We start from the raw sequence: 15,711 nt of genomic DNA on the forward strand, positions 1-15,711 counted from the left end.
GAAAAATTATTTTGCAGTCTGGTAAAGCCTATGGACCCCTTCTCAGGCTATTGTTTTTAAATATGTAAGATAAAATATACAGGATTACAAAGAAAAATTATTTTGAAACACAATTAACAACTTTTAAAAACTGTTCATAGACCCCAAGTTAAGAACCCTGATTTTAAAAGTTTAGAAGTTTTGCTACAGCCAAGAAAACTGATCACTTGAATGCAATCTGATGATAAGACACTTCAAACTTAACTAAGTCGATTATATTCAATCTATCACCAAGCCCATACTAAATTAGTTTTCCAGTTTGATAAAGCCTTCCAGATTTAACATGTCACTAGCATGACCTTAGAAAACCTAGTCATGGCCATAACACAACAGAGCAACAAAGAACAACTTTACTAAAATACACCTCAATATGTTTGCTGTGAAAAGCACATGAGTACAGCTTAGATGAGAATGATTTAACTGAATTCTATGACAAGCCAACACTAATCTGTATCATTTATGAAAACTGCTTTTGAGTGGTGGGTTTTGCTTTGTTTCATTTTAAAGATTGTACTTCACTTTCTGTAGATTCTTTCATCTGGGTATTGTAATACTTAAATAATTCAAAACTAGAGCACAAAAGGTAATACCTGCTGGAGATTAGGTGATTTGTTTTAATAAAAGGGTAAGAATAATTTAAATTAACATATCAAATATGTATAGCATCCTCAGAGTCCAGTCAAAAGAGTGTCCTTATACACTGCACTCAATTTCCCATTTCAATGCCTTGGTACTGGCTGTCCCCTATGCCTGGAATATATTCCCTCCTCACCTACATTTCTTAAAATCCTCAGTTTCCATGAAGACTAAACTCAGTTTAAAACCTTTAGTTTTACTTGATACTACCTAGTGGCAGTGTTTGAGTATCTCAAGTGCTTAATGTTCAAATTAGCTCTCAATGTTAAATATGGCACCTACACTAATGTTTATACTACTGACTTGGAAAAAAGGGAAGCAAATCAAATTGCAGTCACAATCACTGTTATAAATTCCCAGACTATCAAAAACAGAAGGTATTCTCTCATCCAACTTTCTCTCTTTGAAGATGAGGAAACTGAATCCCAAGCAAGGTAAACTAGCTTGCCCAAGATTATATGAGTTAGTGGAATAGTTTATGACAAAAATTCCTTTTTCCTAACCCTACACCTAATTCCATTGCCTGTTGATTTTCTTGGTGACTATAATTATGAACAAACTAACAAATTCCAAACCAAAATTCATTTATTGAATGCCTACTATGTTTGAGGAACTGTGCGAGGCTAAGTACTGAAGATTAAAAAGAAAAAATTTTAAATTAAAAATTGTCCTGTCTGTACTCTCAGATTCACATTTTATTCTGGAAGAGAGGAGGACAACATGTAAACAAATTTATTATCTATGAAAAGATTCCTTTCATTTCAGATGTAGCTTATCTTCAACCTCCTTGGCCCTGAGCACAGAACCCTAGTTTTTAAGAGCTCTGATAAGCTATTGTACTTATAACTATTTTCTTATGGTTCTGCCTAAAAAGTAAGATAACATGAATTAACTATTAGACCTTTATTCTATTTTATAATTTTAAAAGAAAATTAGGGCAGAACTCTTATAAAAGAAGTGGTTCCATATGACATTTAATTTATTTCTATACTTATAAGGCAAGAGAGAAGGAAACATTTCATAAAGGAGCTATCATTTAAAAAAGTGGTATTCATGTGATACAATATGGACACTTTACATCTGTTGGGAGTAATGAATGATAAATATTTTTAGCCAACATGGTACAACTGTTTTTCTTTAAATATGTTTTTAAAGTTTACATTTTTATTGTACTCTTGTGATACATAAAACCAATAAGCCAATCAAACAGGACTTTCTATAGTATTAATAGCTTTAAGATGCTACAAAACATGAATGATACACACTATAATCCGGTTCTCTTTTTGTTTACACACCGTATTTCTGCTCATCAGGTCTCCGATGTAAACCACTACATTAATCTCTGGCGCCCATATTTCAAATTCTCTCTGCCATGAAGTGAGAGTAGATAAAGGCACCACTACAAGAAAGGGGCCATACAGCTGGTGTTGATGGAACAAATAGGAAAGGAATGATATGGTCTGGATGGTTTTTCCTAGGCCCATTTCATCAGCAAGAATCACACTGTTACTCCTGGGGGGAAAGAAAGGAATCATAACTCACCCATTCAATTTAATGAAAACCAAAAAATATAAAAATACCAACTCTGCCAATGCATCATTGCATGAGTAGAGTTTCCAATCGTGCACCTCAATTTCTTCAATATAAATATAATCACTCTGTGCAAGGCAATGGGCTTAGCACTAGGGACACAAAGAAAGAAAAAAATAATCCCCATCCTCAAAGAGTTCACATTCTCATGAGGGAGACAAACATAAAAAAAACTAGGTACATACACAATATATACAGAGAAGATGGAAACTAATCTCAAAGGGGAAAGCACTAGGAGCTGGGGGGAACATATAATTCTTTTTTGCTTTTTGGAGGGCAGTTGGGGTTAAGTGACTTGCCCAAGGTCACATGGATAGTTTTTGTGTTAAATATCTGAGGCCATATTTGAACTCAGGTCCTCCTGACTCCAGGGCCGGTGCTCTATTCACTGCACCACCTAGTCACCCCTATAATTCTTTTTTCTAATCCTTTTAGAAAAGAAGTTCATTTACAATGCCTCAGTGTCATCAACATAGTAGGTACTCAATTAACACATGGTGAATAGATGCCACCTTAAAGTCTCATTCATCAAAAACGGGATCTATCTACACATATATACATATCTCACAGATATATATGTATGTATATATGTATATGTCTATATTAAAGTCAAGTCAAATTTCTTTGAGATTTCTCTATTGCAGCCTTGACCTTTATTCCAATACCTGAGCTTTTCCTAAAATGGGAAGTGACAACTGATAAATATTCATGGTCATATTAAGGGACAGAGATTTTAGTCTATCTACATCCATGAACACATCTGATATCTACTTTTTAAACTGAAATGCTATACACAAATTCTGGAATAACTAGAATTCTGAGAGTGAAGTCACATAATAAATATTTTGTCATTGACCCAGGAGAAGGGAAGAAAAACGTCCATCAAAGTTCATAAGCAAATAGTAAATTAAAAAACAAAGTATTAAAGTTAACCTATTCACTGTTAAAGTCTGAAACAGGAAAAAACTAATATTCAAGTAAGTCAAAATAACTAAACATAAAATCTAGAATTCCATACTATGGGGAAGGAAAGAAGAATAAGCATTTCTATATTACCTTCTCTGTGTCAGGTACTATGCTAAGTGCTTCACAAATATTATCTCATTTTAGAGTTAGGTAGGGAGGGAAGGTAGAGAAAATGAGAAAAGAATGCCTCCATAATGCTCAGTGTGTGCTTAGTTTTAGGTATTTTTATAAATTCCATATTTGAGTTAATTCTCCTTCTCCAAAAATAATTAATTTTAAGGAAGAAATTTTTTTTCTTTTATAAAACTTCTCTCCTCTTCAGTATTCCTGTCAGTGAAAGGCAGGAAAATGGGCAGGTATAAAGTGACCTCCTGTGATTTTGTGAGATTACATTATAATGGCAATTTGGTTTAATGTTATTATATGCCCTGTAATGATCCTTTTGGCAGGTTTTGAGGCAAGGATGAGACAGTATAAAGTGAACTTCTCTCACTAGTCCAGTTATTCCACTGAACTAAGAGTAGGTAAAGCTATTACCATTCTGGGCAAATACTCAATGGTTCAGGACAATATTATTTACAGACTGAAGTTCTCAAGCCACACGTGGCTATTTCACATGTAGCCAAAGTTCTTTAAGACTCCTCATTTATGTATTAGTATACATGATGGACTTTACCAGGTGTGCAGTATCACATGGTTCTTTTAGTTAAAACAAAGTTTATTTCTGAATTAGAGTTTATTTTACAATGTGTGTGTGTGTGTGTGTGTGTCTGTGTCTCCCCTCAGAGATAATCTACTGCAATTCCCTGAGCAAGGCACATGAGAGAGTTGTTCATGTTCCAGACACTACTTAGAAGAAGCAATGTGTTCATTGACTCTATTAAGTCATTACCTGACTTTGAGCAGTTAACATCTAAGAGAAAAAAACCCTTAAGAATAAGCAGATCAGTTAGCCAGAATGCACAACTGATCTTAAAAAATCTTTGAAAAATCTGCTCTGAATGGGAAAGCTAAAGCATCCCTTCAAGTGGCAAATTATACTATAGGGTAGGGTTTCCCCCTCAAGAGTATATGTTTCTGGGGCAGCCAGGTAGCACAGTGAGTAAGAGCACCGGCCCCAGTGTCGGGATGACCTGCAGATCGAATCTGGGTATGTGTTTCTACCAAAGTCTAAATAAATGAACCAACCACCACTCAGGCATACCATAACAGGAAACTTTTTCCTTAGGCAAGTTAAAATAATAAATAACACCTCAGAAAAAATAAAGAAAATTAACCAGCTATTTACTTCTTCACATTAAAATTGGTAGAAATAAATAGCCTCCCTTCAACTGAGTAGGAGTTTTCTTTCCATGATACTTTGTTCTACAGTAAAACTAAACTACTCTTTGGTATTTCAAGAAAGGCTAACAGTGAAGAATGGAAAGAATGGATAAAGAGAATGCTTGTGTTTATCTACTACTTACTTGCACCAGGAGTGAGCAAGCCAATTGAGGCCTTCTAACTGATAATCCCGGAGCTCCAGGTTCTCTCCACCTATGTATGCTGGTTGTTTTTTTAAAGCAACAAACCTTGGTCTCTGCTTCAGGACCTAAAAAGGCATAATTGTCACAATATTCTAGAAAAAAAGTGATCCAATGTGGAAAAAATTTCAAGATTTTGTTCATATATTAACTATGGCTTATAAATGCCTATAGGAATGAAATATGAACTTCTTCAAAAGTAAGATTTTTTTCTTTCTTCATCAACTATTTACCCAAAGTCTTAAAATAATGCATAACAAATTGTCAAGAAATAAGGTAAAAGTAAAAAATAAGGTGTTCTGTACATATTACTTAACACCCCAAAGCTTACACTGGTATATCAATTATGTTATATAAGCATATTTCTTTAAACTGTAAGCTTCCAGAGGGCAGACTTTTTAAATGTTATATTATCATCTAGTACAGCATACTTACATAGCAGTTGCTCATTTATTAAAAAGATAACAGAGCCTTGTCATAAGACTGTTCACTTAAGAACACATAATATGAACCCATCCTTTAGTCTATCTAAATAAATTTAGTTATTGAAACATCAAAAAGCACCCTGTAGTAACAAAGTGGCTTCACTTATAAGGTCACAATGCATTGATTCTTTTTTTTTTTTAAGCAATTGGGGTTAAGTAACTTGCCCAAGGTTACACGGCAAGTTTTTTTGTGTGGGTGTTAAGTATCTGAGGCCAGAACCGATCCCAGTCCTCCCAACTCCGGGGCCAGCACTCCTACTCACTGTGCCACCTACACAATGCATTGATTGTGGGCACTATCACAGCAAAATTTTTATGTTCTGATGATAAAGCTAATGATTACCATATTATTTTACCACTTCCAGAGAAGGAAGGAACTGAATCATTTTTGACTCCTACCTTTTTCCCATTCTAAATCAACTACTATAAAGTCCGCACAATTATCTTTTGCAAAAGCCCTTCCATCTACTCCACTCATTCCCACTGCTACTTCTCTACACATATTTTAGAGATTAAGTTCCTAACTGTCCTCCCTTTTTTGCATAACTTCTCTTTTCTAATCCATCCTGGTCACCTTTCATCTTTTTCACTGCTTTCATCTTTTTTATTTCATTACTAAGACAACTTCCATGGCTCCCCAGTACCCCTAAAAGTCCAAATTTGTTAGCCTAGCATTCAAGGACCTGACAATACTAGCATAACTGACTTTTCCAACCTTATCTCTTATTTCCCCATAATTCTCTGTTCAAATTGTACTGTTATACACAGTCACATTTGCAATTTAAAACTTCTTCTTGGCTAGAAAACCCAGCCCCCCCCTCCCAAATTCTTCACCTTTTCAAATCCAATTTAACCGTCAATGTAGAACATAACCTCCACTTATTTTCTGGAAGGAATCCAGCCATCCCAAGGCATACTGATCATCTTCCCTCCTCCCAACTCTTGCAGCACTTATTACCTTTATCCCTCATTTGGCACATTATCAACATACTATCTAGTTCTATTATTTCACTTTTTATGTATTTATAGCTTGTTATTCCCAACTAGATTGTATAATTGAGGTAACTTCTAATACTTCTTTTATCACTAACAAAACCTGTTCCACAGTAGATACCAAGGGTAATTCTTCAACAAATATAACACTGCACCTTGAGAAAACTTAAAGCCTAGAGAAGTGATTTTAAAGAGATAAGTAAATGGACCAGTCAGTATGATTCAAGCATCCTCACCTAGAATTCTTGACCCAATCATTTTTTTTACTTTTAAAGGTCAATATTTTTCATTGTCTTTTCTATAGCTGTTATAGTTCTAATATTATATCAACAATCTAGAGAATAAAACAAGCATAACTGTAAATTAAATTCTATTTACCTCCTCTTCATTATTTTCATACCCCACAATCTTCTAAGTGCACAATGAGTTCATTTCCAAGAAAGGCTCATTTTTTTTTCTAACAAAGTTCACCCCATCTGACTTGACCAACCTTCAGCTGGCTCATTTTCTACTGGGAATACACATTTTCTAAGAAAAAACAAAATGCCATAGTCATTTACCTTGCAGTCTCTTGTGGGGATGGTTTTTGAGTTGTTCCTATTGTGGAAGCTGTCAATACAGTTTCGGAATTTCTTCCCAATCAGAGCTTCATCTTCCCAACTACATTCTGCATATGGCAATCCCATCCATTTGCATAGATATTCAGGTTCATTTGATGATGATTTCCGACTGTGAGCTATTTCACACACAAAAACCTATGAGTAACTATCAGTTAAGGGGGAAAATATGGCACTCTCCATCTCATATATAATTGAAAGAAAACTTAATTACATCCTACCTAACAACATAATTATAAGGTACCGTGCAAAACAAAATCTATTCCATAAAAATTTTAGTCACAATAAAAACAAGAACACTGACTCACCTGGAAATTCTGTATGACCAGATGTTGACTTACTGGTCTTCATAGCTAGATAAGCCAAGAAAAAAAATTAGCATTAAGATCTTTCCAGGAAAAAAAAATTACATGCTAGAGGTAGTAGAATAATAAAAAATATTATATTTTTAAAATGTAGTCCTGAGCCACTTGCTATAAATGTGTTAAGTGAAGTGTTACATTCTTTCACACTATGTGTTTCTATTTTATACACTTTTAATTTATTTTTTAAAAATAATGAATATGAACAAAATAAAGAACATTTGGGGGCAGCCAGGTAGCACAGCGAGTAAGAGCACTGGCTCCAGTGTCAGGATGACCTGGAGATTGAATCCTGGGCTCAGACACTTAGCACCCACCCAGAAACACCTGGCCGTGTAACCTTGAGCAAGTTACTTAACCCCAATTGCTTTAAAAAATAAAATAAAATGAAATAAATAAAGAGCATCTAAAGAAGAAGAATATACAAGAGAAGAATATATAATGTCAATCTGCCAATCTATATTCACAAGGTTTTTGTAAGGGAAGTGTTTTGTAAGCCATAAAATGCTATAGAAATGTAAGTGGACACTGTTAACAATAAAAATAACCACAAATAGAGATATGTATTTGGGTCTTGTGGTTCTTGTTTCACATTATTGGACTTTTTACTTACCTATTACTCTCTCCACTATTTGATACTGTTTATTCAGCTCAGAGGCTAATTCTTGTTGGCAATTGAAGTATTCCACATCTTCTGGTGAAACTTTTCCTAACCTGTATGTTAGGAAAATGGAAAGAACAAACTGAATGGCAATTACACATGTGTGCATGTTACACATAGCACAAGTCACTTATGAGACTCATTCATATACTTCCAACTGCTATATTAACTACTGATGTTTTAGTGACTTCTGAAAAATCAGAAAGACAGCCATGATCACAAATACAGAAATCTTAGGGTGTATAGCTGATGGGGGCCTGAGAGAATCTCTAATCCAATTCCCTCATTTTTATAAAGGAGTTTAGCCCATAACTTGCCTGTGAGTTCATAGATAATAAATGGCAGAGATATTTTATTCTGAATCTTCTAATTCTAAAACTAATATCCTTTGTATCATACAATACTAAGATCTAGGCAACATATTAGTCTATAATGTCACTTGAAAGCAAAGCATCTGATATGCTAGAAAAAAAAATTTCTTACAAAAACAAAAAATCTTTTGTGAAGCACTACAGGTTTCATCACAATTGTCTACTTCATTGAAAATGACTGCTCATAGTAAAAATCTGAAGGTGCCATATTCAGTATATCTGAATAATTATAAATATGTTTCCCCTAAATCAGAATGGGAAAAAGACAAATATTCCTATAAAATGTAAGTGCTTTAGGAATGCATGAAATTATACTGAATAACTCTCAAAAATTAATGGTAATTCTTTAGCTACAGGAAGGAATCCCTTTCTCGACATTTTCCCCATTAACCCCCATACAACAACAGAACAATAAAAGTGCTGTGAGATTAGAGGATACTTTTCTCCTAGAGAATCTCAAGTGCTTCAGTATTAACCAAGTTGACCAAATGGAAATATACTATCCTATTTTTATAGACACAAGGATAGGGTTTCTGCCTGTGATATAACTAGCATAGAGAACTCCTATGTGAGGAAAATCCTTTAACCAATGCAAGTCAAGACGTACTCTACAACGCAGTCTTAGAGAGTTGCCTAGGGCACTTAACTGCTAAGTGAGCTGTCCATGTTCATACAGCCTGTATGTGTCAGAATCAAAACTTAAACTCAGGTCTTCCTGCCTCCAAAGCCTATGTACTATTTCATGTTATCCTCATGTCTAACATGATGTATTACTAAAGTGAGCAGCCACTGAAAATAGCACTTTAGTAGAGATAATTTGTAACACTTCTTCAGGGTTCTAAGTTAACTTATGACTTAATTCAGGTATATACATGTACATACATACATGCACACATATATATGCTGTAGCTCTCTATTCTCATTTATATTTAAATAGACAACAAAATCAATAAAAAGGACTATTACATTTTTAAGGCACTATGTTTTCTTAGGAAAGGAAGCAGAGCCTAACCCACAGGGCTCCATAAACTGTTCATTTCACAATCTGCTGATTAACCACAATCATCAGTTCTGTGACCTCTGAAGTTCTATAAAATGGTAAATATCAGACTACTCCTGAAAAACAGAGTTAATATAGGCTATATCTCTTAACAGAAACGCAGCCATAACTGGCTCCATTTTAAAATGAAAGCAATACTTCAGATCCTAAAAAGTTGCAAGGTCTCGTTCTCTAATTAAAAAAAATCTGGGGCAGCTAGGTGGCGCAGTGAATAGAGCACCAGCCCTGAAGTCAGGAGGACTTGAGTTCAAATCCAGCCTCAGACACTTAATAGTTACTAGGCATGTGACCTTGGGCAAGTCACTTTACCCCAACTGCCCTGCCCTCCCACCTCCAAAAAGCAAAAAAAAAAAATCCTCTCCATGGCCTGTCTACAACCCCTTCCATCTAAGGCTACATAAATTCTATTTTTTTAATCCATGAAGTAAACCATACCATTGTTTGATTTCATCCTCTTTTTTCTTAAAGTTTTCCAGTTTTTTCATCCCCTTCACTTTCTGTTGCTGTAGGGATTCCTCACTCTCCCATGTGCTGTGGATATAGGACCAGCCCTTCCATTTAATCAGGTATTGAACTTCTCCCTCGTCCTTTTCAGGATCAAAGTCAGCACTAGGGTTGCCATTAGCTTCAGTTGCATAAACAGTGGTGGAAGCTCCAGTGGCTGTAAGAAGGGTTTCATTAAAAATCCTACCGCAATATGGTAGCTGTTAAGTCAAACACTACAACAACTATTTGAATAGGCAGGCAGTTTTCTAAAGACTCTCTCTTGGGAAAGAACATAGAAATAACTTCATGAATGTAAAGAACTGGCCTCTCAGTAATAGTGAGAAATGAAGTAATTTACTCTTAAAACAAGAAGACATTTTAATGCTCTCAACAGGCTGACTCAACTTCCATTGAAACTCAGATGAGAATATATAGGTTAAAAAAAAAAAGAAAAAAGGAACCTGCTGGGGTTTAGGTTAAATTTCACTCCACATAAATGTCTAATGAACTAATAATTTCCATGGTGGAACTTTAAAACAATCAAGTTGAATTTTTTCAATGGATATGGGAAATAAGTCCCTATTATGCATTTAATGGGCCTGATGAATACCCCATTAAAATGTTTTTGTACATGATATTATGGATGTGTTTTGCATGACTACACATGTATAACCTGTATCAAACGGCTTGCCCTTTCAATGGGGAGGTGGGGGGGGAGAGAAGGGAGGAAGGGAAAGAATGTGAACTTCAAGTTTTAAAAATGAATGTTAAAAATTATTTTTACATATAACAGGGGGAAATTTTTTTTAATAAACTAATAACGTTTTTTAAAAGGTGCTTTTGTAGGACTAAGACCCAGCAAGAAACAACTATAATGTGGATTATATCATATAATCACTGAACTTTAGGGCTGGAAAGGACTTCAAAGACTTAAAAGGAAACTGAGTTCCAAGAGAATAAATGACTTAATAGTTAGTGGTAAAGTGAAAAGCAGGTACAAGCTCATATCTACTGACTCAACTGCAATGATCTTACTATACTATGTTGCCTCCCAAAATTCAGTATTACTGAATAAATATTTCTGTTATGCGACGTTCTGCAAAGATACCAACAATGTTACTTTTATTTGCCTCAATTTTTAATCTCAAAAAGATATATAAACTTAAATGGCATTTTTCCCTCTGTCTTTGCCATATTAATGCTTTAATCTAAATTTATTTTGATCATTTCAGTTATCACCTGTGAGGTAATATATTAGCACAGAAATAAGGGTCAGAGTATGGTAACAAGTTTTAAAGACCACTATAAATAATAGGACTGACATATCTCAACTCTGGAAAACTTTCCATCTCACTGACCATATTTATGAGAAGCAATCTATTCTTCAAGATACATACCACCTTTTTTTCCAAATCTTGCATCCATGACCTTTTCAATTGTCTCACTATTATCATGTTGTTCTTCAACTCCTTCTCCAGTCATTTCAATGAGATCATCTGAGTCAGTTTCAAAATCATCATCTTCTTTATAACTGAATTAGAAATAAGGCTGATTAAATTGAAAACACTTACCTTTTTTTTTAGCTAGTCAGCATTCACACATACCACAAAGAATCATAATAATATTAATATAAACCAGTCTATACACAGTGGACTGAAGCTGGCAGAGGACTAACATATATTATTTAAAATCAGAGCATTGATTCTGCAATACCACTACTAGGTCTGTACCCAAGGGATCAAAGAAAAAGGAAAAGGACCTATATGTAAAAAAATATCTGTAACAGTTCCTTTTGTGGTGGCAAAGAATTGGAAATTGAGGGGATGCTCATCAATTGGGAAATGGCTGAACAAATTGGGGCATATGATTGTGGAGTACTATTGTATTACAGAAATGATAAGAGGTTAGTTTTAGGAAAAACATGGCAAGATCCATACAACCCGATGCAAAGTAAAGTGAGAAGAACCAGATCATTGCACACAGTAATAGCAATGTTGTAGCGATGATCAACTGTGAAAGATTTGGCTACTCTGATCAATACAGTGATACAAATCAATTCCAAAGTACTCATGATGAAAAAAATACCATCCACCTCCAGAAAGAAAACTAATGAACTCTTCAGCACAAACTGAAGTATATAATTTTCTTGTCGTTTTTTTACTTTTTTTGTAACACGGCTAATACGGAAATATGCCTTACAAGATTTCACATGTATAATTTATAATTGATATTATACTGTTTGCCTTTTCAGTAGGTGGGGGAAGGGCAGGAGGGAAGGCAAGAATCCACAATTCAAAATTTTAAAAAGAATGTTAAAAATAAATAACAAATGAAAATTTTAAAACTATATATGTGTGTGTGTGTGTGTGTGTGTATGTGTGTGTACACTTCAAAGTAAAATCAGTGTATGAAGTTATTCGAAGGAGTCACTAATCATTCTTTGGGTCCAAATTTTATTGTATTGTATTGTATCGTATGCTGAAAGGATAGATGTATGCCTGAAGCAGAAGGCTTTTAGTTAAACTACTTCCTAAGGAGCTATGTGACTTCAGTCAAAATCCTTAAGTGACTTGACAATGGTCCTTCACTTGATACAGCAGCAATTACACTATTCAAAAGAAATTATTAGTTATAAAAAATGCAATAATTTCACTTCCCACGTTCCATTTTCAAACCAAATAGCTAGCAAAAATGCTCAAATACAAATTAAAAAAAATATATATATATATACATACAAAAAAAGCTACTTGTACTTCAGAATACAAAAGAAAAGTAATACTTCTAAGATAAACATAAAATAGTAAGTCTGCTAAAAGTTTATCTATAACAAGATTATAACAAGGCTGAATGATTCCTCAGAGAGGGACCTAAAATAATGCATTTTTTGGTGTTCATAAAGATTAAGATTATCCTACCATACATTAACAATATATGATAATGACGTTTTATATATACAAACTAAATACAATGTTGTGAGTAATAAAATGGCAAGGTATTGGTTCATTCTTCATTTCAATTAATGCTATTTTTTAGCCACTAGTGAACATCAAAAAAGAGCAGAATAAAATTCTCAGATCCTGCTTAAGATGAAATTTGATATCTGCAAGGTTCTGTTTTGCATTTATGCATACTCTACTTTTTTCCAAAGGTGGGGTAACAATAAAAACAGCATTGGTTAATTTTACTTCTTGACACTTTTTAGAGGTGGTAAAAAGCATCTCTATTTTATACAGGGGTAAGTAAAAATATAAAGGGATTTGTGAGTCACATAGCAATTCAAAGCAATTAGTAAAAGCACAGAAGCTTTCATGATAAAAATGTATATGTATTATGTGTGTGTGTGTGTGTATGTGTGTACTGAATGAAGGTGATATTACTATCAATAGGAAATGGACTTTTATTTCATTTGGGTAGATTAAACCCAACAGCTCACTGACATATATACACCTTTATTCTTTTTATTCCTCTTATAAACAATACAGCATATCTTCAAGGTGACTGGTCAAAGTCAGAGAAGTATTCTCTGGCCATGAAAACAAGATTATCTCTGGAAAACTAATGGAGTCACATAGGATCAAATTAAAATTTTTCTCAATAGGCATCCTCTTTGATTCCACTGGGTTATCATTCACATGATTGAGCAACATCTCCTAGGTCACAATATACCTGACATTTTTGGCAGCTCTGCGACGAGTTTGCCTTTTTGGGGTTTCATCATCATCATCATCGTCGTCATCATCAGAAGAATCTTGTTTCTTTCTTCTTTTTCCACGCTGTGGTTTATGTTGCTTTTTAACACTGGTTTTAGGCACTGCTCTAAAAGGAGTTAATGATAATAATAATAATATATACGTACATACATATACATGTAAATAAAAACACACAAATGGCACAATGCCAGTATTTTCACCAAAGTTTCACTAAAATTTCAACAAGTAGAATTCCCAGCCTTGATGAAATGGTTTCACAGGTATGTTGCACTTTCTCAGAAACAAAATACAGAAAAGTAGGGTCATGTAATTGTATTCCCTAGAGTGCAGAAGAATCTCTGTATAGGGACTGAAGTGATGTAGCTTCCAGCCGTACCATGAGGAAATTGACCAGAATGGTACATTGTAATAGAAAAGGATAAGAAGGAAGAGAACAGAGAGAGGAAAGGAATTATGACTAAGATGAAGAAAAGTTCCCGGTGTATTATCACCCCCTTCCAATTCCTATTGAGATGGATGAATATTTGGAGGAAGTCACTAAACCAGATGAACTCTAGGGGCCGTGTCCTGACTATACTGAACTGAAGATGAGCTGTGCAGTCTTCTAAACTAGATCTGCTATCTTTAATTCAAACTTCAGCAAGCAACCATATCCACAACAAAGGTGGCACAGAAGATGATTTTCAGTAGTATACAGATTATTCTGGGAGCCTAGACAACATCATTACAAAGTAGATAAAAGTTTGCTAGGGACCCTTCCATCTCCTGACCTTTGCTTTTCCTCTCACCCACACACTGCACCTAAGCTGACTTACCCTCTCATTCCAAAAATTCACAGAGACTCCTCTCAACTTTATTCTTGATAATCAAAATTCCCATTATTTATGTTTAATGATACCACTTCAGATGTTCTAATAGTCTGATTAAAGTAACACTAAGGTATGAATAAACAACTACTGTAATATACCAGGAAATGCTTACATTTTTTAAAAAACAAGCAAAATGGAATGTCTAAGAAAATACATCAGAGGGGGCGGCTAGGTGGTGCAGTGAGTAGTGTGCAGGCCCCAGAGTCAGGAGGACCTGAGTTCAGATCCAGCCTCAGACACTTAACACACACACACACAAAAACTAGCCGTGTGACCTTGGGCATATTACTTAACCCCAATAACCCTCCAAAAAGCAAAAAAAACAAAAATACATCAGACTGGGAAGTGGCTCTCTCCTTCCTTCCTAACCCAAATAGTCCATCTGGAGGTTAAAGATGTGGAATCAGCATCAAAGCGTCTTAACCACATTTCTATTCTTATGCCCTCTAATCCCCACCACCTCTGCAAGAAGCCCCATACTCTGAACTCAGCTTAGACTATAGCATATATTTCTTGAATTCTGAACTAAAATCACTAAGGTAGAAAATAGTCTGAACATTCCCTAGAATTTTGCCCATTATATTTTTAAATAACTCAAGCAATAAGTCTTTTATTTGTTCTCATGAGAAACAATCCTAACATTTTCCTTGTCCATGGTAATCCTTTTTGTTTCTATTAAAAAGATCTATTTTACTACTATGTTTTCCTACCAACCAGCAATGTATGCAATATATGCAAAACGTATAAGCTTTCAAATTCACAGAGAAAGAAAAGAATTCCTCACCTCCTCAAGACAGGTCGTCTGGCTTTCACTTTTTTTTGTTCTGGTTCGCTCTCCGCACTAGTACCTTGTTCTTGTTCATCTTCCTCTTCCTCTTCCTCAGAAGCCTCCTTTTTCCACTTTTCTCTGTGATCAAAGGCAAAAAAATTAAATGATTTTTACTAGGAGAATTTCAATTCAGTTGATTCACAAAGAACACACAGAAAGCTAATGAACAAGTTTTGATCTGCAGAAATTTGCTGAATAGACAATTCAATTTGGGGACTAAGTTTGACTCTGGTTAATTTCTGTATCTATAGCTGTCTAAAATTTTTATCCTTTTCTAATTATTCTCTAAGTTGAGAAAAAAGAGAGAAATTATTTTAGACCTGTATTTTAATAGGTACATTATAAATATATAATTTTTTGGTATTAAATTTCTCACACCTTTTATATGACCAGTATGGTAAAACCCACTACTAGCCATTCAAGAAAAAAATATCCTTGATTCTTCAAAGAATTCAATTTCAAACTAAAAATCAAGGGAAATTTTAGAACCAAAATTTTTCAAGGTTATTTTTTA

General features: G+C 34.5%; 1 protein-coding gene across 5 annotated transcripts in view; it reads right to left on the reverse strand.

The window, feature by feature from the left end:
* The window catches only part of CHD2 (chromodomain helicase DNA binding protein 2), a 153,458-nt gene that overhangs the window by 82,521 nt on the left and 55,226 nt on the right, over positions 1 to 15,711 (reverse strand). For all 5 annotated transcript variants that reach the window (XM_069098519.1, XM_069098521.1, XM_069098517.1 and 2 more), the window contains exons 9-17: positions 15,153 to 15,275; positions 13,456 to 13,605; positions 11,187 to 11,320; positions 9,739 to 9,964; positions 7,825 to 7,925; positions 7,158 to 7,202; positions 6,793 to 6,968; positions 4,698 to 4,822; positions 1,971 to 2,187 (exon numbers count right to left, since the gene is read on the reverse strand). In XM_069098519.1, the coding sequence (XP_068954620.1) occupies positions 1,971 to 2,187; positions 4,698 to 4,822; positions 6,793 to 6,968; positions 7,158 to 7,202; positions 7,825 to 7,925; positions 9,739 to 9,964; positions 11,187 to 11,320; positions 13,456 to 13,605; positions 15,153 to 15,275 (1,297 nt within the window). The remainder of the gene's footprint in view (positions 1 to 1,970; positions 2,188 to 4,697; positions 4,823 to 6,792; positions 6,969 to 7,157; positions 7,203 to 7,824; positions 7,926 to 9,738; positions 9,965 to 11,186; positions 11,321 to 13,455; positions 13,606 to 15,152; positions 15,276 to 15,711) is intronic.

This window comes from Petaurus breviceps, unplaced genomic scaffold (assembly GCF_028583685.1).
Source record: "Petaurus breviceps papuanus isolate PSGF00001 unplaced genomic scaffold, PetGlider_PUasm1.0 37, whole genome shotgun sequence".
NCBI lineage: Eukaryota > Metazoa > Chordata > Mammalia > Diprotodontia > Petauridae > Petaurus > Petaurus breviceps.